The sequence below is a fragment of the Pseudopodoces humilis genome, chromosome 2, assembly GCF_049639895.1.
Source record: "Pseudopodoces humilis isolate 2021_Gansu_Grassland_sample_001 chromosome 2, ASM4963989v1, whole genome shotgun sequence".
Lineage (NCBI taxonomy): Eukaryota > Metazoa > Chordata > Aves > Passeriformes > Paridae > Pseudopodoces > Pseudopodoces humilis.
In genome coordinates, this window is record NC_142201.1 from 63,788,892 (window position 1) to 63,809,114 (window position 20,223).

Here is a 20,223-nt window from a genome sequence, read left to right on the forward strand (position 1 = left end):
TGCAGCTTCAGGAATTGGATGTGAATTTTTCTTTGTGATGGGCTATTTTGTCTGTCAGAATGGTATTACTGGGGTCCCAGGTATATTAGGAGCCTAAAAAGAAGCCCAGCCAATGAACACCACCACAAGCCACACTTAATTCAAGCAGATTAACCTTATGAGACGCTAAAAGGGAAATAAGTTGCTGACTTTAGTGGGAAACTTGGATGACAATCACTTAGATTAGATGGCAAAGCAGCAGAAGGTGCAGCAATTTGGATTTCACAGGAGACTTCACAATGTTGTTTAATTTAATGGTATTTCATTAAGCAATAAATACTAGAATGAGAGTCTGTGGGGTGTTTCTTGTTGTCTTCTCCATGTCAAAGCCTTATGTCTTTGTCTAGTAGCCCGCTTCAACATTACCCAGGAGCAAAGAACTGTCTGTTCTGATGCTGTAAGTGAATTTCATCTAATATCCTCTCACCATAATGGTCAGTGCATCTAAAGATACTTCTGGATGCTCCACACTGGTGCTGAAGGGAAGATCACTTTCAAAACTTAATCAGTTAGGAACATGTGTGTCATACAAAATACCTCATGCTTTTTCTTCCCACACCTTGGATGTTGCTGAAAAGTTAGCATAAATAATTTCTTCAGTGCTAGCTGTTGCTCTTGCCTCTATGTCATTAATAAATTCAATAACCAACATCTCTAGCTTGGTATTTGTGGGCATCCTGCTGTTAATCTTTTGCTACAGTAAAAGCAAGCTGACTAGCTTTGATCTCAGTCACGTAGCCGCTTTCCAATGCATGAGGAAATGTTACCTCTCATCCCATGACTACTCATTTTTTATACGTCTCCAGAGAGGGACTTGGTCAAAAGCTTTTGGAAGTTTAAATAAATGGCCTCTGGTGGTTGCTAAGGGACAGGGTATTTCAGCTCTCATTGTGAAAAGTGTGAAATGCAAGAGTATCTGCAGTCCAAGCTTTCTTAGTTCCCTCAGCTGTAGGAGGGGGATTTATCTCAGCTGCCTTTGACTGTCTACATGCTAGCTGCCTAAGCAGAGTTAGTTACCCAGGCTATGTCTTTTGTCACTGTAGGGAGAAAAAAGAACCTCCAAAGGGCAATTAATTTCATCCTAAAGAGGTGTGTTTAGAGGTTTCATTTGCCAAGATGCTGACTTCAGTGACAGACCTGGTTTAAACAGGTTCTGCTCCTGAATTTGTAATTCCCATCCCTTTGGATGTGTTGGTACAGCTGTTGCTGGGACCATGCTGGAAGAGGGAAATGGAATGGATTTTTTTTTCACTTTTAACCTCACAAGAGATTCTTGTGGAAATTAAGGATATGGTTTAAATCAGCCTGCTGAGCTGATTTGGTGGCTGATTGACACTGAAAGGTGAAGGTCTGGATCACCTTCCTCCTGGTTCTGCCATACGTGTCCAGCCACGTGTTTCCATCCTCTCTCTCTGTCAGCACAAATCTCCTGTGCTTGCATGATGAACTTGCCAGGGAAACTATCAAACGGAATGTGGGTACTACCAAGCACAATAATTTCTTTAGATACACTATCACCTTGATTTTGTTGTTGTTGCACCCACCAGAATGATAGTACTGGCGGTGACAGAAGAGAGCATGGAGGAGGTTGGGCCAGACCACTTGGTAGTAGTGTGTGTTTCCATGGATACAGGATGACCCATGGATTCAGATCCTGTAGTCACTGGATGAGACTTAAGGTTATGTCATGCTCTGAAGCAGGTTGCGCAAGACTGTAGACAGATATTCAATACCTGATTGAACACTGTCCTGGACAGCTTGATCTAGCTGGCCCTTATTCAGCAGAGCATTTGGGCTAAATAATTTCAAGACGTGCTTTCCAACATCAGCTGTGCAATTGTACCTTGATTAGGGACTGCTCCACAAAAAGGCTCTTTTTGCACTTATCACATCAGTTGTTTAAATTAGGATTAAAAGCATGGTTCCATAAATAGGGAGTGTAATGGTAGGATTAAGAAGTGACAAACTGGACCACAAAAATGTGAAAAAATTACTTTAGGGTGGTAGGAAATGGAAATTTTATAAGCAGTTTTTGCTGTTGCAGTCATCATCTAGTTGAGAAAACTTTATAATAGTCTGGAGGAATTTTGTTCACTCCAGGCACCTATTTCACTTCCCTGATTGAAGGGGGAGGCTTGATGAGTAGCTTAGATTAAGTGGCTAACTTTCAGATGACTAAAGTTTGTCAAGAGGAGTGTTACTATAAGCTGCTACTTGTCAGTGCTGCTTGAGACCCAGAATGCAGCAGTTGTGAAGGATTGACTAGAATAGCCTCAGAGGTCTCAGGAAAAGCCTTTCATAATATGGTAAAATAATTTCACTCCTGGGCTTGGTTTTTTGATGTTAATGTAATGCTTGGAAAACTCGTCTGATCACTGCACTTTTTCCTGATTTCCTGTCTCAAACTGATTTAAGTGGGGACTCCATTAGGGCATCAGAAATGATGTGGTAATTTGGTGTGCTCAGAGCCTCTTTACTTATTTAAAGAGAATTAAGGCAATGAGTGAGCCATCCATTATTTATTGGTAGCTCTTAAGAAAGCACTATGGTAGATGCTGTTGCAAACAGACATATGTGATTGAAAAATTAAAGTCTGTGGGTGACAGCTTCTGAAAATTATTTCAGTCTTTCTAAACAAAATCTTTCCAAGCTTTGACAGCTTTGAAAAGATTGCTTTGAAAACTCTTTCTAAATTGTATGAAATGGTATTTTCAGATGGCACCAAAAAGCCACAGGAATTCCTCTGCATCCTAAGATGCCCCTGTGTTGTACATCCTTCTTGAATGAGGAAGGCCAGAAGGTAGGTAACCCACCTGGTACGTAACCTAGATTTCATGGAGACTTTAGGGATGAACTGTATCCTGATTCAGTGGCTAGGAGAGAGCAGGACCTGTAGCCTCACCTCCTACCACCTTTGTGACTTGCTGATTGCCAGGTACTTCCTAAAAGCAGAACCTCCTCAGAGAGGCTGCAGATGTAGTGAGTCACAGTGAAGAAAGGATCTGAGAAAGCATACACTTTCCTAATCTATATGCAGAAGTCCCAATCCCATTTTTCCTTGCCTTCTTGCCAAACCAGAGGTTTATTATAATCTGACCCATGTGTTGCTGTCTAATGACAAAAACCTACTTACAAATTACCTTAGGTATACTTAGGATACTTAATATCCTAGGGAGGTGGAATGTATCATGTATTTATGAGATGTAGTCAAACTGAAAACCAATGACCCTAGAAACAGTGTGAGTAAGTTATAAAAATACTTAGGCTAAAATATTAGGTTCGGGACTCATTATCCTATCTTTGAATGCTTGCAGCATTATGATTGTGTCTGAAATAGATGTCTGTAGACATTCTAGAAAAAGAAGAATGTGTTTCTGGGCTCTAATTTATCTGGCTGATTTTAACCATTGTGGTTTGGTGCAGAAGCTTTTTTTGTGCACCAAAAAGTTTTTGTCAGGTGTCAGGTGAGCTCATCCACATGGACTGAGTCCTCTCCCAGTGTTCAGCAACTACAGCGTGTGTGTGTGTGTGTGTGTGTGTGTGTGTGTGAAAAGTCTTCCATAAAAATCATATGGTTGCAGCACAGCATATGTAATAAAAACTTGAATTCAACTGGACTTCAGGAAATGAGAAAATCGGTGTGTGGCTAGAGGAAAAACATAAAGAAGGCTTTACTGGTTTAATAGCACCGAGACTAAGTATAACTGCTGGCCTGTTCTTTAGACTCCTGGAAAACAGGTCCAGTCTGTTGTTCCTATGAGTATTTCACCAAAAAATGCCAACTCCTTGCCAGGTGAGATATTTGCTTTTATGTTTCTGCATAATATGGAGCCATTCAAACTCATATTCTAGTCTGCTATTTGCATATGTTGCAATACTTCCCACTTAGATGTATCTTACCAACGTGCAGAAGGGTCAGTACGTGCAGCCTCGAGCCAACTGAAGATTCTCCAGCTGTATTTGGAAATCACAGAACTGCTGTGTCTCTACATAATTAGTTCAAGTGCTGTGCCAGACTAATAGGACTACATAGCTTCCAGATTGCATCTGACTGGCTTGGAGAGAAGGAGACATCAGAAATTTAAGCATGTACTGTGTTGGACTAAGGAATGTCTGAGTGATACCAAACACTGAGTTTTGTTTTGTTTTGTTTTGTTTTTTTTCTTTGGTGGGTGTTGTTGAGTGTTGTGCAAAAGAACTAAATGAAAACAGTCACTAGAGTGATGAGGTCTGCCTTCTCTGTAACTAGTTGTGGCCCAGCACTGAAGTCCTAATGAAAAACTGAAATCCTTAGAGGAGATAGGAATTTTGTTACTGGGTTCTTTCCTGCTGTAAATATCACTAACTGTTTTGTGCAGGCAGTCTTCGCTGTTATGCAGCATTGGTATCTGACTAAAATTGAAAACTTTTTACAAACAGGAAATCAAACCTCATAAACCCGAGGTACCTTTTTAATTTCTGTGTGATTTTGAAGGACCAGTTCTGCACCAACTCTGGAAATGATTCAGTTTGTCTTAATGCATATCAATACAAAAAACAGTCAATCTAGGAAAGTATCTGGTTTGCATTGGCAGAAAAAAATAAAATTAACTAACTGCTGTGGGATTTCTTTAATGCTAGTTTTGAGTTTTTTCTACTTTCACAAAACCTGGATATTTTTCACCCATAACAAACGAATAAGTTTAGCATTTCGCCATATACTTTTACTGTTCATGGTGGAAGCCAAAGACGTCTTTATTTCCTAACTCTTCCCATGAAAGAGCTGATGACTCAAAACCCCCAATCTGAGACTCATGTGAAGGATGCCTTGGACCTTCCTGAAGTTTTGCCTGTAGGAAACATTTTAAACATGATGAATCTGCAAATTCTGTAGAAAAGAGCAGTTAGTGAGTAGTCAGGAGGTCTCATGACCTGGTGCCTCTCTCCTCTTTTTTACCCTTTGTATGGATGACATAATCTGTTGTCTTGTGAGTATGCATCCATGGCCTTCAGCAGCATCCCCAGAAAGAGTAATTATTATTTTTAGGCACCTGGGAAGCAATTTGCTGCTGCTGTGAGCGAGCAGTAAAACATCTCATGTTGCTGTCCAGTAGGTTTGAAAGCTTCTTCACCTGTTCCCATTCTTGACTGTCTACAAGATCTGTAAAGGGAGGGGACATCTTTTATTCTGCATCTTCATAACCTACCAGAGAAAAATAAGGAGCAGAGGAGTTCCTTAATCCCTTGCAAGAGATGTTCTAAGATGTTCCTTGTGTTCCAAGCTGTATTCTCAGCCAGTGCACATACATTTTAATTTATTTGTAAAAAGTCATTTCTGCTAATGAACTTCCTCAGAAATTTCCCACTTGCTTTACAGTGTAGGCCCCTGAGATTAAAATCCTTGTGCATGGCATGAAAGATGGGACGTGCCTTAATTGTAATGTGTTGTTTGCTGACCATTAAATAATGATGAAATAAATTGTCCATTTCCTGTCTCCAAGGCTGATTGTTTGAGCATATTACTCATCTGGGGAGAGCGCACTGTATTGCCAAGGCTGAGAGCACATACATTTATCATTAGTAACAGCACAGGGATGAGTTGCTCTCCCATAGCCTTGTCTTTTGTTTGTGAGATTAACTTGTTTTCAACATTGTGAATTCAATGTTACGGAACAATTCCATACTCAGTCGTTTGAGAGCTGAATATGGTTTTCACTCACATAGAATGCAAGTTCCTGTCCTGAGTATTTTGAGATTTTACAGTTGAGATTTTACGGTTGTTACTTACTACTGAAATGGTGTATCAAGCCTAAATACAGGGGGAAGCAAGATCTTTTCACTGTGGAAGTAGACGCATGCTCTCTTTGCTCTCTTTCATTGGCTCTATTTTGTTTGCCAGTGAGAATATTTCCTCTGCAGAGTTTATGGACTCAGGCACCTTTAATCCAAAATCTGACATTGCCATAAACCCTAAATCAAAGGCATTTGGTATTTGGAAGTGTGGAGTCTTTTTAATCTCCTCTGATCCTTGCACCTCCTGTGAAGTCTCTTCATATGGGTGTCTAATATGGATCGAAATGCGTGATATTGTTAACCCTTTGGCTTTTAATGGTGATAGGCTTGTTGCAATGACAGCCTGGAGAGATGGGACAAAGGAGTGATGCAAATGAAAGTGATCAATTATTCTGCCTTGTCTGGTGGACTCATGATGTAGGCTTTGCTTTGTTCAGTGCCTAAGGAGATTCCATGGGGGCTTTTTTAAAAGTGAGGTATGGGCAGGTGCAGGTGAAAAGGAGTGAGGAGAGCTTCCCTACAATCTTTAGGCTTTGGGGTCAGAACTTGCCATCTGACTTCCAGCTGGAGCTCCTGCAGAAGCCAGGTTCCAAAGACATGAGTGGTTTTGTTCGTGTACCCCTACCAGCCATGCTGCTGTGAATCCATAGCAGCCAGAGGTCATTTGTAGCTTCCTGTCTCCGGAGAGGCCCCTGGGGAGCATGTTGCCTTTCTCTCAGCTGCTGCAAAGAAGAGGACTTGTGTCTTCTAGGTGCTTGTGCCCATCTTGCTACGGGTTCCACACTTCCCAGCACCTCCTGGTTTCTCTATGACAGAGAGCAGTCCCTTGGAGGCAGTGATGCTTTTATTCCCAGTCTCACAAAGGACAGCACAAACTCCTGATGACACATGAGAGGAAACCCATCTTCAAAGTGAGGAGGGAATGCAGAGGCTGCCTTGAGTCTGAATGGCCTCACACCAATTGTCACACCACTAGATGATGAATATTACATTTATTTCTGTGTAACAAAGGATCCAAATTCTTACTGCTTATGGGGAAAAGGTTGAGGGCAGCTCAAGGGCACTATGTGAAAGGAAATAAAAAATCAGTTGTAAATTATTACAACCCAGTGGAAAAAAAAAAACCAAAAAAACCCAGACCATTGTATTTTATTACAGTGCTAAATCAACGAGAAAGAGCATAGGTGATTTGTCAGGGTGGAATCCACATTCCTTACAACATCCAAATTTTCTTTCATTAGAATGTCAGTATTCTGATCAAATGATTTTGCTTTTATTAATAAGGCTTTATGCAAATGAACCCCCCAAAGTGCTAGTTCCTGCTTGCAAGAAATCCTATCTGTATGGAAGTGGAGTAGTTGTGTAACTCTCCTTCTCAAGGTGAACACAATTAAATGTAAAAATCCTAACAGACCCAGGGCCCTCAAATCTCTTTATATAGCCACAGTGATAACTGATAATACTTTATGCCCTGACAGACTTTCATCCATGTTGTTGAAAGACAGCCCTAAGGCAAACACAAGCATACACAGCTGATCACAAACAGCAAAGAGAAAGCTGAACTAAGATATTCAACAAAAGCTTTGTCCAAAATCAGGTGATGGGCAATTCCAAGCATAGAAAAACCATAATTTTTAAATATTTTAATGTCAGCTGCCCAATCAATATTTTTCATATATTGTCTGTACTATTTTATTGCACTTTCTGTTTTTGTTAATTCCCGGCTCTCCATAATGCTTTGGAATACCTTCAGCAGACACTCACTCATTTGTAAGGAAGATTGCCTCAGCAACTGCACCTGCATGGAAAGGAGAGGGGGGCAAGGTGTGGGCAGGAATGGGAATCTCTTTGTAGCCGAGTGGATTTTTTGGGAAGAGAAAGAATTAAGATTTCATGGAAGCATTCATGTTGCTTGGTTATGAAGCATGTTGAAATGTAATATAGGTATAATATAGTGTAATGCTGGATGGGTGGTAGACAAGTGTGGAGAGGGCATGATCTGTATGGCTGATGTCTGGAGGAGAGACAGACCAACTGTAGCACAGAGGTAACCCAGGAGGTGCTGAGCCTGAAGAAGTATTGAAGCTTCCTGGGGCTCCCTTCAGAGCTTTTCTGAGAATACCACAGCCACTGGAAGAACCAAAGGCCTGTGGGGAAGGTGCACCAGAAAGTTCTTTGGAGCTAAGAGGGGCATGGGTTAAACCTCTTCAATAACTGGTATATTGTTTTTTCATTAAAAATAGTTGACTGTTGAGGTCCTGAAAGCATAGTTACAATGCAGGGGCTCAATACAGATTCTGTGTGGGAGAAAGACTCCAGGGCATACCAGACCCTCACTTACACTGTGGTTTCCACAGGTTGTGGATATTGTGTTTTATATTGGTTCTTTTTCCCCTCCTTCCCTAAAAACGTGGACTAGAATGTGAAAAGAAGAGTAGAATTTAATAAAAGTTTTAATATGTGCTAAAATTTACTGAATAGCTTCTATATAAAGGCTAAGTAGGTAGGACTTTTCAGCCTGGAAAAGAGGTTACTGAAAAGGTTATGTGAAAGACTTAAAAAAAAGTGAAAAAAGAAAAGTGAATAAAAGACTCTCCTATTCATTAGAAAAACTGAAGGACATCAAAAAGTATTAGCAGGCAGTGAGTTCAAAACAAACAAAAGGAGGTGTTTCTTTACCCAGGTAGTGAGGAACGTGCATAGCATTGCTTAAAATGCTGAACTGTCTCTTTTATAAGAGTAATTCTTGTCAGGAAAATTCCCCAAGGGCTGTTGAGTATAAGGGCATTGCCTCTGGCTCAGAAAGCCCTTGAGCTGCAGAGCCTGCAAGCCTGGAGGAATGATCTGGAGAAGGGTCTGTTGTAGACTTGCTCTGTTCATCTTCAGGTGGCCAGATGGGAGACTAGGGGGGGGTCTTTGATGTGACCCAATAAATCCCTAATTTTGGTCTTTCAGTTCAGGAAGAGCTTCTATCCTGCTGCACCTGTTTCAAAGACCCATCTGTAGGAGGATCATCTCAAAACCTTTTCAAATATCTTCCTCTTCTTCCACATGCATGTTGCTGCTTGCTGGTTTAACCATATGGATTGCATACTGATGTGGCTGTGGCCTGGGAGACTGGTGAGTGCAAAGGAACAAAATCCAGTGCTTATGCTTTTAAATAATGTTTGGCGTGCATTTTAAAGCACCTTTTATTCTCTATTGTCTCTTTTTTTTTCCCTCCCAATCACAAACCCACAGCCATACACTGCTGAGCTCAGTGCAGTGGGTTTAATTGTCTGTGTTTGTGCTAGGGGAAGCCATGGAAAGGTAAAGATAGCATAAGCTGCCATGGTAAATTCTTGGGTCCAGTGTTTTCCAGGGAGTATTGCGAGGACTGTCAGCTCCTGATATGAAGATAGCCACTTCAGAGCTGCTCTAATTCATGCTTATCTTTCTACAGGCTTTGGAAAACAAGTAACAGGAGAGCGGCACACTCCAATTATGCCCTTGATGCACTCCTTATCCTGAGGACCATAAGCGTGACAGCCTTTATTCTCTTTGCTCCTTGCGTCTGCTCCTTAAGAAGACACAGCAAAAGGGAGAGGGAGGAAGGGAGGGGTGCCCTACATAGGTAGCAGAAGGGTGATTTCTCCTGGTTTTACACACCTTTGGGATTTTTTCTTTCTTCTTGTCTCTAAAAAAATCTCTGGATTTTCATGTCTCTAAAAATGCAGCATCTTACTGGTTAGCAAAGCTCACTTTGTTTGTCAGAGTAGGATGAAATTTCTAGCATAATGGAGAATCAAGCCTGCTAGATGGCTGCAGGCAAATTGGTCGAGGAGATTTCCAGAGCTGCTTTGTCTTGTCATTTGGAATTCCTTCATTCTCACCATCATCAATTCATCCTCTACATCCCACATCCTCTTTTCTATTTCACATCAGCAAAATGAACAAAGACATGCCATTCTTACAAAAATAAGATATCAACTGGGGACTGACCGATACGTGATTTCCCTTCACACCACCTTCTCTCTCACTCTCAGAAATGTTTATGCTTTCATTCCTCCCCAGCCTGCTATGAGCAGCCACTAAGGCATTTGACTTTAAATGATGAGTCTGTAGCTGGGGAGGGCAAGAGGGTGGTCTCCTAAGCATAGCTGGGAGTTATGAGTCCAGGTTAATTACTAGGGAAATTTATGTGGTGAGCATCAATCAAGGCTGAGACACATCAGATTCTGCTGTATAAACTGGCCTGTGCCCAAACTGCATAAGATGGTTTTTGTCTTAATATTATTACCATGAATGTATAGCTCAAACATACTTTGAAAATGGGAAACTCTGACTAAATCCATCAAATATCCCAGGGCTGTGAATGTCAGTCTGCATATCAAATGGAATAAACTTGGACTGCCTGGGGTGAGTGATAAATTATAACAATTTGGTGCTGATGAGGTAAGGTCCAGCAATGGATTATAACATGTTGCCTTTGCTTAGGTTTACTGTATCATGTCAGGGAATTATGGAAAGAAGGATAGTATGCATGAGCCAGTTTTGCTAGTGGGACTGAGGCAATGTCCTAGAGAAAAACAGGTTTGTGACAATGGTATTTCCTTTATCAAAATGGAAGCTCTTTTAAATACTTGCAAACAACTGAATATTACTCTCTGCTGCATCTTATTGAGAAGGCCATATTTGTCAAATAAAAGTGATCAGGTGATTCATGGTAAGAAATAGTGTTTTTAACTTTTCCATACAGGATACAAAAGAACCAAAGGCAAAGAGCACTGCAAAAAATAAAACATGTAGAAAAAAATTAGTTGGTGCCCAGGCTAAAAATGCAACCCGGCCTCATCATCCCCTGTAATTTCCCTTGTATCCCAGTTCAGCATAAAAAGCAGATTCCAGTTGATCCCCAACTCTCTGTGGAAAGTATGTTGTTTGGCTCAAGCTTAGGAGAGGTAAGAGAGAGCGGGTTGGCTCTCAACCCGTCCTAGACAGTCAAGGCTGTGTAGGATCTGGACTGGACTTCCTTATTTCTTTAAGCGCCTGCCCGGATGCAGTGGCATTGAATGCCTGTCCCCACTGAGGCCACCACAGCCGGGATGCTGGGCCAGGTGGGATTGCAGGTGGGCTTCGGACCTCTGGTCATGTGCTCATTGAGCTGGGCGCAAACTTGGGCAGAGGGAACGCCTCTGGAATCTGAAATTAAGTAAAATTATTTAATGACAACCAAAATCTCTTCATGAAACTCAGTGACCTGCAGCTTAACAGTTATAGTGACCAAATGTATTTTAAGAAAAAGCCTGAAGAAAATCAGACTATTAAATGTCACACAAACTCGCCCTTTACTTGGTAAGACCGCACTTGGTTAAACTTGTTGCAGCACTTCCCCGGCCACAAGATCCAGAGTACACAGCCGTGGGCTGCTGGAGGAGTCCTGTGACACACACACAGAGCAGCTGCGAGCTGGCAGGGATGGCTCGCTGCCCCAGTGCCCCGGGTGCGGCGATAAACCCGCTGTGTTTGGGCTGCCCGGCTGTCCCCGAGCCCCGGTCACCAGCCCACGCTCCGACAGCTCCACGTCCCGCCCGCCGGCAGCACGGAGAAAAAAGTATTTAAAATCTGCTGAATGCCTGCCTGGTTCAACCGGCTTTTCCTATTAACATTCCTGGGGCTGGGTGGGAAGAGAGGAGGGGGAAGCCCAGGCATTACTTCTGTGATGGGACAGCAGTGCGCGGTGGCAGGGACATCATCTGCTGCTGCTGCTGCTGGCAGGGCACGGGAGCAAAGGCAAGAGTAGGAAATCGGGCACAGGGGGAAAGCAGGGAAGAGGGAAAGCTAGGGATATACAGTTCACAGGTAGCTTGTATGATTTCTATCACTCCGTTCCACACCTTTCCCACTGCCAGATAGTGTTACTCATAAGGCTCCTACACTGAAGCACAGCCTGGTGCTGCGGCCCGAGGAAGAGCAGAGAAGGGCCTAAGGCTTTTGGAACAGCCCCATAAGGGAGCCTGGGAAGGCACATGCACAGGGCTCTCCTCTCTGAGCTGCAGCAGCAACAACATGTGGTGAACTGACTACCCCCATTCTCCTCCTTGTGCTGCTGGGGTAGGAGGTAGAGCTGGAATGGAGGAGGACTAGGGGAAAGGTGTTTTTAAGATTTATTTTTCTTCTCATTATCCTGCTCTAATTTTGTTAGTAATAAATTCAATTAATATCCCCATTTTGAGTCTGTTTTACCTGTGATGATATTGGGTGAGGGATCTCTCATGAACCCTGTATCAACCCACAAACCTGTGTTATAGTTTCTCTCACCTGTCCTCTTGTAGAGGGGAGTGATAGAGTGGCTTTGGTGGGTGCCTTACACCCTCCTCTGCAGAAGGAAAAGAAGTGGATGTCTCTGTGGTTATCAGGGAAAACTTCATTCCCTCAATGACAGCAGCTCTCCTGTGGATGGAGATGAAGTTTATAGCATATGAATACTATGCAGTAAGGTCAAAGGTTGTAGGTATGTTGATAGCTATAAATTTTATGGGTGAATTCTTCCCAGCACCCTCCAGTTTTATGGTGGAAGGATCAGTACTTCTACTCTTGCTGGAGCAATGCAGAGTGAGCTCTGTGCATCAAGACTGGCATTCCCAAGTGGGCCATAATCTGCTCTGACATAAATAAATATGCAGCTGTCACAAAAGCTTTCATGGATTCAGGGCAGAAAAAAGAGGATAAAGATATGTGGCCATTAAAATACTTAATATTCAAATGAGCCTGATGTCCTGTGGAGCTGACACAGAGCGTTTTCTGCTTAGGAAGAGCAAAGCCAGCCAACTGGATGCTTTCCCTTCAACAAACTGACTTCTGTAGCTGAACTGATGCTCTCTGGTGTCCTGTGCCTGCGTGCTGAAGGTGAATCAGAGTCTAGAGTGTCATTGTAACACAAAGCTTCAAGTGTCATCCTCAAACCATGCATCTTTGTAACTTCCTTCAGCCAATGAATTGACTGATTCCCTCTGTCCTGCTTTGCTCTGTGATGCCCATCAAATATGATTTCTTCTGTACTCTTTGTGAAATCTCTAAAAAGCCTCTGGTAAGTAAGAAGATCACGCCTACAATTAATTAATCAGCTTTTAAAATATTTGAAACCCCATAAGAAATAAATAAGCTTAAGGGACTAGTCTAAAGACAAATGATCAAGAATGCATTTGTCTCAAGGTTTTTGGCAGTTTGCAGCTGGCAATTTTGGTGGCTGTGGTTTTAGGCAGAACAAAAGTGGATTCTACCTTGGTTAACATACAATATAACACTAATGTAATACCAATTACAGATAGACATCTTAATTAAAAACTGAGGAAAGCATGCTTCAATATTTTCTAGAAAGTAGGATTGGAATGTAATTTGAGTCTTTACAAATGCAGTACGGAATAACAGCTAATCTTGATGTTCTGACAAATTTCTCATAGAAACAGCATTTATTTGGAAACAGTGAAGCCCTTCCGCACAGGAGTAGACCATCTTGAAAAAATAAATCAGTGTTTGCACTCAAACACAAGACATATGACTGTTCAGTATGACTTGAAATGAAGAGCATGTTTTCCAAAAAAAGGCTAATAGGCTCATCTATATAATTATTGAAATTTGGCAAATGCTTTACACAATAAGGCTGTTGTGGTCACAGAGTGATTTTATTTTTGCTTGCTTCTCACAGATGCCTGTTATTCAGTGATAGCTGGGTTCAGGCACAATACAGACAAAGTTTCTGAGCTGCTTGCTGCTCTCTGCGTTGGGTGGGTAAAAGCAGGAGGATCCTAATGAAGTCCTACTGGAGACAGTGGAGGTCAAATAGCAGTCAGGTGTAACATTTGGCCAGGAGGTTTCCTGAGAATCAGGGGCTACATCCTCAGGTGCTGCAAGTAGAGCAAATCACTGAGCTCAGTGGCCTATGTTGGTTTCTCCTGGGATGTTCAGGTGCTGCTTTTCTGCCACTTTCTACAGTGGCTTTTTATGTATCAAAAGGTTCTGAATCAAACCTCTAAGTAGTATGTAGGATGAAAAGTACAATGAATTTAGGAGGAGCTACCCAGGAAGCTAACTTAGCAATAAGAACTTGATAATAAAGTGCTCAATGAGAAGGGGAACTGAAATATGTGAGTAGTATCACGCCAACAATGGAGCTCAAAGGAAATGTTTGAGTCTCTCACATGTCCCAGCTGATTTTTGATGCTGAAAAAATATCAGATAGTCAGAGCTTGCTGCACACTGGAGACTGGTGTGAAACATGCTGCAAGGTCTGTCTTCCAGCTGAAAAAAGAGCCAAGCTATTACAAGGAAATCTGGCTAGCATTATACCTTTTAATATATTTCTAGAGTAGGTTTTGAAATCTCCAGAGGATCATGAGCCTCCAAGGTCATCAGGGTTTTGACCTTTCTTTTATTGCCATAGCAACCAAAGTTGTCTTTAGTGTTTAAATTAGTTAATCAATTGCAGTCTTTGATTTATGCTCATTGGCAGCAGCCATCCTTGAAAGTTATTTCTTGGCTAATATGTGCTTTTTATCACGGGAGGGTATTCCCACACCTCACTTTAATAAGGCCCTTTGATAGAGGACTTCACTTCATCATCTGAATCCAGCACCTCATCTAGAACCAACTACTATGAATTACTGTTATGGTTTTGTTTCATTATTTTGTTTTTTTTCTGCCTAGATTCATCTTAGAAGGAGATGGGGTCACTTAGTTGGAAAAAAACACAGGCTCTAATAGCTTCCATTTTATAGAAGGATCCACCTTTGTACTGTATGTGAATGAAATTACAACGCACAAATAAGTTAATCACTTAAACAAATCTTTTGAATGAGGTCAAAATATGAACTGTTGCCTGTTTACCTGTCATGTTCTGATAATCTCTGATTCTTCTGATATAGCATGGAATAAAGGATTAAGGGCAAGGTCATCAACTGAAATGCCCTGAGATTCAGGACTATGCACTGTTTTTACGGAGTGGTTTTGGGTATATTGCTCCAGCCCTTTGCAGTGTGCTTTCTTAAATTGTAACATGCAGCTGACATTACACTGCTCATATGGAACCAGAACGTTTAAGTTCCTGTTTGAAACAACACCTCTATTTCTTCTGTTAAACAGTATTTCTGCAGAGGTGCTCAATTCTGCCTGGCTTAAGAGAGGCACAGGCTCACAGGGAGGGGAAGGGACCTCTGGAGGTCTCTAGTCCAAGCCCTTACAGGTCTCTAGTCCAAGGCCTTGCAGACAATTCCTGCAGGTTGTTCAGGCTGTGTCCATGTGTATGTTTTGAATACCTTCAAGAATGGAGATCCCACAACCTCTGGGCAGCCTGTAGCATGACACTGCCTCACCTCTGCAGAGATGTATTTCTGAGGACTGCACTCTCCCCAGCAGTACTTCTTTGTACAGTACTATATTTTAATAGTTTTGCACTTAAACTTGCTTTGTCTCCTCAGACAGTTGGTGTAGTCAGGCTTTGGCTGTATTGTGCCTGTGCACATCCTAAGAAATGAACAATGTATGCTCTCTGTGGAAAAGCTCTGTATTAAAAGTGGTTTCCAAATACTGGTCAAGTTCTGATCTGCGAGTAGGGTTTTCTTTCTCTTCTACTCACTCGCAGCGTCTTTAAGAATGACAAGCATGGAGGAGGCTGGGAGTTGCATGATGAACTACTAGAAAACAAAGATAATGTCTGCTCTGTTTTGGCTTGTGCCCACAGCTAGAGTCCTGGATGTCAAAGCCAACCATATTTGGTTGAAACACTGAACACGAGCTTCTTGTAATGCCTATCAACACATATTATTCATTGGTCTTTCGAGAAGGTCATGGAGTTTGCAGTGCCAAAGCCCACGTGTTGCTGAATGGTGGAAAAGTTTTCACTGGTGCAGAGTGGAGCATGCTGTTTGCAGAGCGAAAAATAATCCCTGCAGTCCAACATGGTGATTCTTTCTGTTGCCTTAAACCGGTGGCCCCTGGGGACACGTTTGTCTGGGCTGGTTTCTGACAACATGACTTCATCATTATGCTAAACCCATGTTCTTCCTGTCTTTACACAAATAGTCTTGCAATCCAAATGAGCACACTCTTTGTTATTTTAAAGAGTGGCTGGTACCAAAGCGAATCATTTTTCTTTTGATTAGCATTTTCAAAGGATAACCTTCGTGAATTTTCCACAGAGGCTGCTGCTTCTGCTGCACAGTGCATCTGGTTGAGTTTTAATCATTTAACAATTCTTGGCCTGAAAATGCTGTTGTTCCTGGGACTTCTTGAAAGCTGTGACATGACGGCCAGTGGGGACAATGCCTTTTTTCTGATGTGTGTTCACTGCAGGATAGGATTCATGTTTTACATCGTCGGTTTACTGCCAAGGCAGCTGCTGTTGAGGGGAAGGTGAAACCAAACAAGAAGCGTGTCTGTAAAATGCAATGGAAGCACTCTGAAAGGCATCTCTGAAATCTCAGCATCTCTGAAAGGCACTGGGACTAAGTGCCAGCTCAGAGAATCAATAAAATAATTTTCATATGCTTGCTTATGGCCTTGGACATATTTCTCCTGTAACTCCAAGAGGACTTTAATTTGTCTAAGTGTTGATACAACTTTGACTAAGAAGTTGAGGTTTTGCCATCTATATCAGGCACTATCAAGTGAACTGACAAGCACTATATTTGCAGTTCCTCTGGACCAACACTATCCATTTGCAGAGGGATTCATTAGTTACAGTGCTCAGAGAAAGGGTTTCCTTAGTCAGTTAAGGAATGTATTGCTTAATGTAAAATAAATGAAGTGGGAGAGGGTATGTAGATTAGGATGCAGCTTGCTCTTTTCTAATATTTAAGCTGATTGCAGAGATTCAGAATAGTTTGAGTATCATTTTGGCACCATTCCTGAGCCTTTTAATATGATCCCATTTTCTGATGTGACTCGGTGACCAAGGGACCCAGGCCCTTTGTGAAGGTAGCAGAACAAGGCAAGTGGTGCTGGCCCTGTGCCAGACATGGCATGGTCAGCAGTTCAGAACCATTCTCCTGCTCCAATCTGTACTGGGAGCAGTGGAGGCACAGTTTTGGCTGGAGTTGGGATTTCTTGGGGCCACTGGACACTGTTTAAAAAGTAACTGAAAACTAGAGGCTGTTTCCATAAAGAAGAGGTTAAACCTCCATAAAGAAGAGGTTAAACAAGAAGATTTAAGAAGACAAGGTCTTCTTGTCACAAAGGAGGTTTGTGTTGGACTTTGGAACTCCTTGGTACTTTGGTCTGACATGGACTGCATCTCCTTCTGTGGCAACACCAGGGGTTGTTATCCCCACAAGTGTATGAGGATAATGTATTCAGACCTTGGTTGTATAGGAAACATTTTAAATTATGGGGCAGCAGCACTCCTTGTGAGAGTGAAAGTTTTGTGAGATATCTGCCTAACAAGGAAAGCAGGGAGACAGGAACCTTACAAGTGAAAAATGGGATTTAGTGGTTTTTCATTTCCAACAACTGGCAGAAAAGCAATAGGATGTTATCTGAAGAGTCAAACTGAGGAAAAGTTACTGAATGAAGAAATCTGTGTTAACAAGCATATGCAAACTCCAAAAAGCAGAGTTTGCCTTTGATGTTCGTGTTATCTGTTAATTGTGTGCAGATAAGGAGTGATTGTCTCACATTGATTTCAAGTTGTATCTCCTTTCATTATCCACCAAACTTTGCTACTTTGCTCTCTTTTTTTTTTTTTCTATGCACTTGGCTTTTTCTTATCTTTCTCTGCTTTTCCCTTAGTTGTTCTTTATTTAAAGAAATTGCAGAGACTTCCTATTTCTGTCTTGCCATCTGGTCTAACTCCACAGTGGCTTTCCTGCTAGATCACTGCCACTGGAACAGCATAGCAGGTATATACCGTTTCAGGCACATAAATTTTCCAGAAGCACACGTTACAACAGTGGGTTTTTCTTGAAAATGGAATTTCTAAGTCAATTAGGATGATAGTTGCTTGGACCCAGGATATTTAAAAGTAAGGCACAATTAGATCAAAATCCTTTTTGGATTTTCAGGGGTTCTATTTAAAAGAGAGGAATCTAATCCTTACACCTATTATTCTCTCTTCATTTTAAGTACCAGAATTTAATCATATAATTTTCTCCTTTCCGTTTTTATGTAGAAGCTCTACTTTCCCTTATAGTCTGCCTTCCCTTGCTGACACAGTAGTCATCACTGTTTATCCAAGTGTCTTCCTTCCTCTGACTAATCATTGCCATGTGTTTTCCTTTTCACCTTCTCCCTAAGAGCAGTGGGATGTTCAGTGGGATGATCGTTGTGCAAGTAGTAGGAAGAGGTTCTGTTTGGGTTGTGGCTCTTTTTTTTCTAATCCTGGTTTTCGGTTGTTTATTCCCCCTCTTCTAGTTAGTGCACAGGGGCTTTCATTTTTCTCCTTCTTTTTCAATTTTCTTTAATACCCTTCAACATCCTCAGTCATTCTCAATGTACCCACCTCCCAAATAAGCCAGGATCTGAGATGATTAATCATGGCATAGCAGTTTATTTTCTCTAAGGTGTACATAGCTGAGTAAGATTTAATGGGCTTCAAAGGACAAACTCAGAGAACCAGCAGGACATTTCAATTATCTCTTTGGAGAGACAGAGGAATTGTCAGGAAAGCAATAACAGTGATACAGATAGATATTGAAGTGAGGGGAGAGGATTTACTTGTAAGAGGCATTAGCTGGGGACTCCCCTGCTGTCTGACACCTGACAACAGGGGTTGCTGCTGAAAGCCTGTTTTTTACACTCACTCTATCCATGCTGTTCTCTTCAGCCGGGATTGTTTCTAAACAAATGAAAGCTCATAACAGATTGACTTTTCCAAATTAGCCGAGCATGGTGTTTCTTGTTGATTAATGAAAGCCCAGCAGCCAGCAAACCAGATGATGACAAAATTAGACCTATAAAGCACTCAGTGCAATTCGTGCAAGCCTCTGCACCAAGCAAAGTCCCTCCTACCCCTTCCCCCTGCCGAGTAGTTGCTGTGTTGAAAAGCATGACTTTTAGTCATCCTTAAAGTATTTGGGAGCTTGCCCTGAGAGTGCTGAAGACGTTTTCAGGATGAGGGTCACCAAGGGGGAGGATAGTGAGAGCCCAAACCAGATGTTGCCCTCAGTGCCAAGGGGGTGCAAGCTTCTGTCCCCTGGGAAAGTTAAACCATTTCCCCGGAGGGCTCGTTTCTGTCCTACTTGTGGAAACCTTTATTAAACGTGAAGTGCTTAAATAGTTGTTGCACTAGATGGGAAAATAGGAGCTCACATCCCCCCCCCCACCCCCCCCCAACCAGTCTCTCTCACTCTTTGTTTTACTGAATAGTTATTTCTTCCATGCAAGCCCAAGCCCTGGAACTCACAAGGGCTGACCTCAACGCTGAGCAGGAGGGGCCAGGAGGGAACAAAATCTGCTGCTGAGGTGCCCTGGTTGAATATGTGAACTGATGGGCTGTCGGCCCTACACTTGTGTGAATCTGCCAAAAAATGAGCCTTTTGTGGCCTTTGTTGTTATTCAGAGTGTTGACACAGAAATAAATTTGTTTGGGATTTTTTGTTTTATTGACAAATACTTAAAAATCCTCCAACAAACCATATTTTTTAGTTCACCTGATTTATTATAATTTTTTAAGAAGTCAGCGCTGTTTTCATTTTTGATTCAGGGGCAAATTATCACATAATCCTGCTAGAAAGAATTACTCAATAATTGTTTCTTTCTCTCTCTCCACTTTCATTGCAGAACTGTTTAATTTTCAATCTGGTGCTTTACTTACTTGACAAACAGCCTTCATTTTATAGCATAATGCTGTTGGACAACACTATCATCTACTTTTTCATTTTGTAACACTGTTTAGCACTAATGATTCATGTAGATAATATATACACTGTGTAACAAAAAATAAATATCACGGGGTTTGCTGGAAGAAAGGTAATACAATATTTGAGAGCCTTGTTCCCTGGAGAAAGGAAACTGTAATTGTTTCCAGAATGTGCTTGCCTGATGACTTTTGAGCTTCACAGTCTGTGGGACTGAGCTCCCACTCTCCGCTGCCTTCCTACAGCAGGCTGCGCTCAGCCCTGAGGAAGGTCTGCAGCACAACCCCTGTCCCCAGCTGGGAAAGAGGAGTGCAGCTCAGCCCTGGAGCTGCTGGCTGGGGAAGGGCTGTGAGTTTACAACTGGATGGTGGCAGCTCCCCCAGTCCCTCTTTGGGCAGCAACATTGCCATGTGTGCCTGCAGCAGTTCATGCAGAGCTGTGAACATCGGGCGTTTGGGACCGGCTTTCCTCCACTCTGGCCTCACATCTGTAGTCCCTTTCTGCTGCTCTGAGTATTAGTAGCTGCTGGAGTTTGGTGGATTCAACCTAACATCATTCTTGTAGCCTCAAGAATACACTCCAT

The 20,223-nt window shown here is 42.0% G+C and overlaps 1 protein-coding gene across 2 annotated transcripts in view; it reads left to right on the forward strand.

Moving 5' to 3' along the window:
* The window catches only part of LHFPL6 (LHFPL tetraspan subfamily member 6), a 138,012-nt gene that overhangs the window by 68,086 nt on the left and 49,703 nt on the right, over nucleotides 1–20,223 (forward strand). The window contains exons 3-4 of one of the 2 annotated variants that reach the window (XM_088051532.1): nucleotides 8,767–8,931; nucleotides 9,254–9,335. The exons of the other annotated variant lie outside the window; for it this stretch is intronic. Coding sequence (XP_087907658.1) covers nucleotides 8,767–8,888 — 122 coding nt within the window. The 3' untranslated portion in view covers nucleotides 8,889–8,931; nucleotides 9,254–9,335. Of the gene's footprint in view, nucleotides 1–8,766; nucleotides 8,932–9,253; nucleotides 9,336–20,223 lie in introns of those variants that run through there. 2 annotated transcript variants of the gene reach the window in all.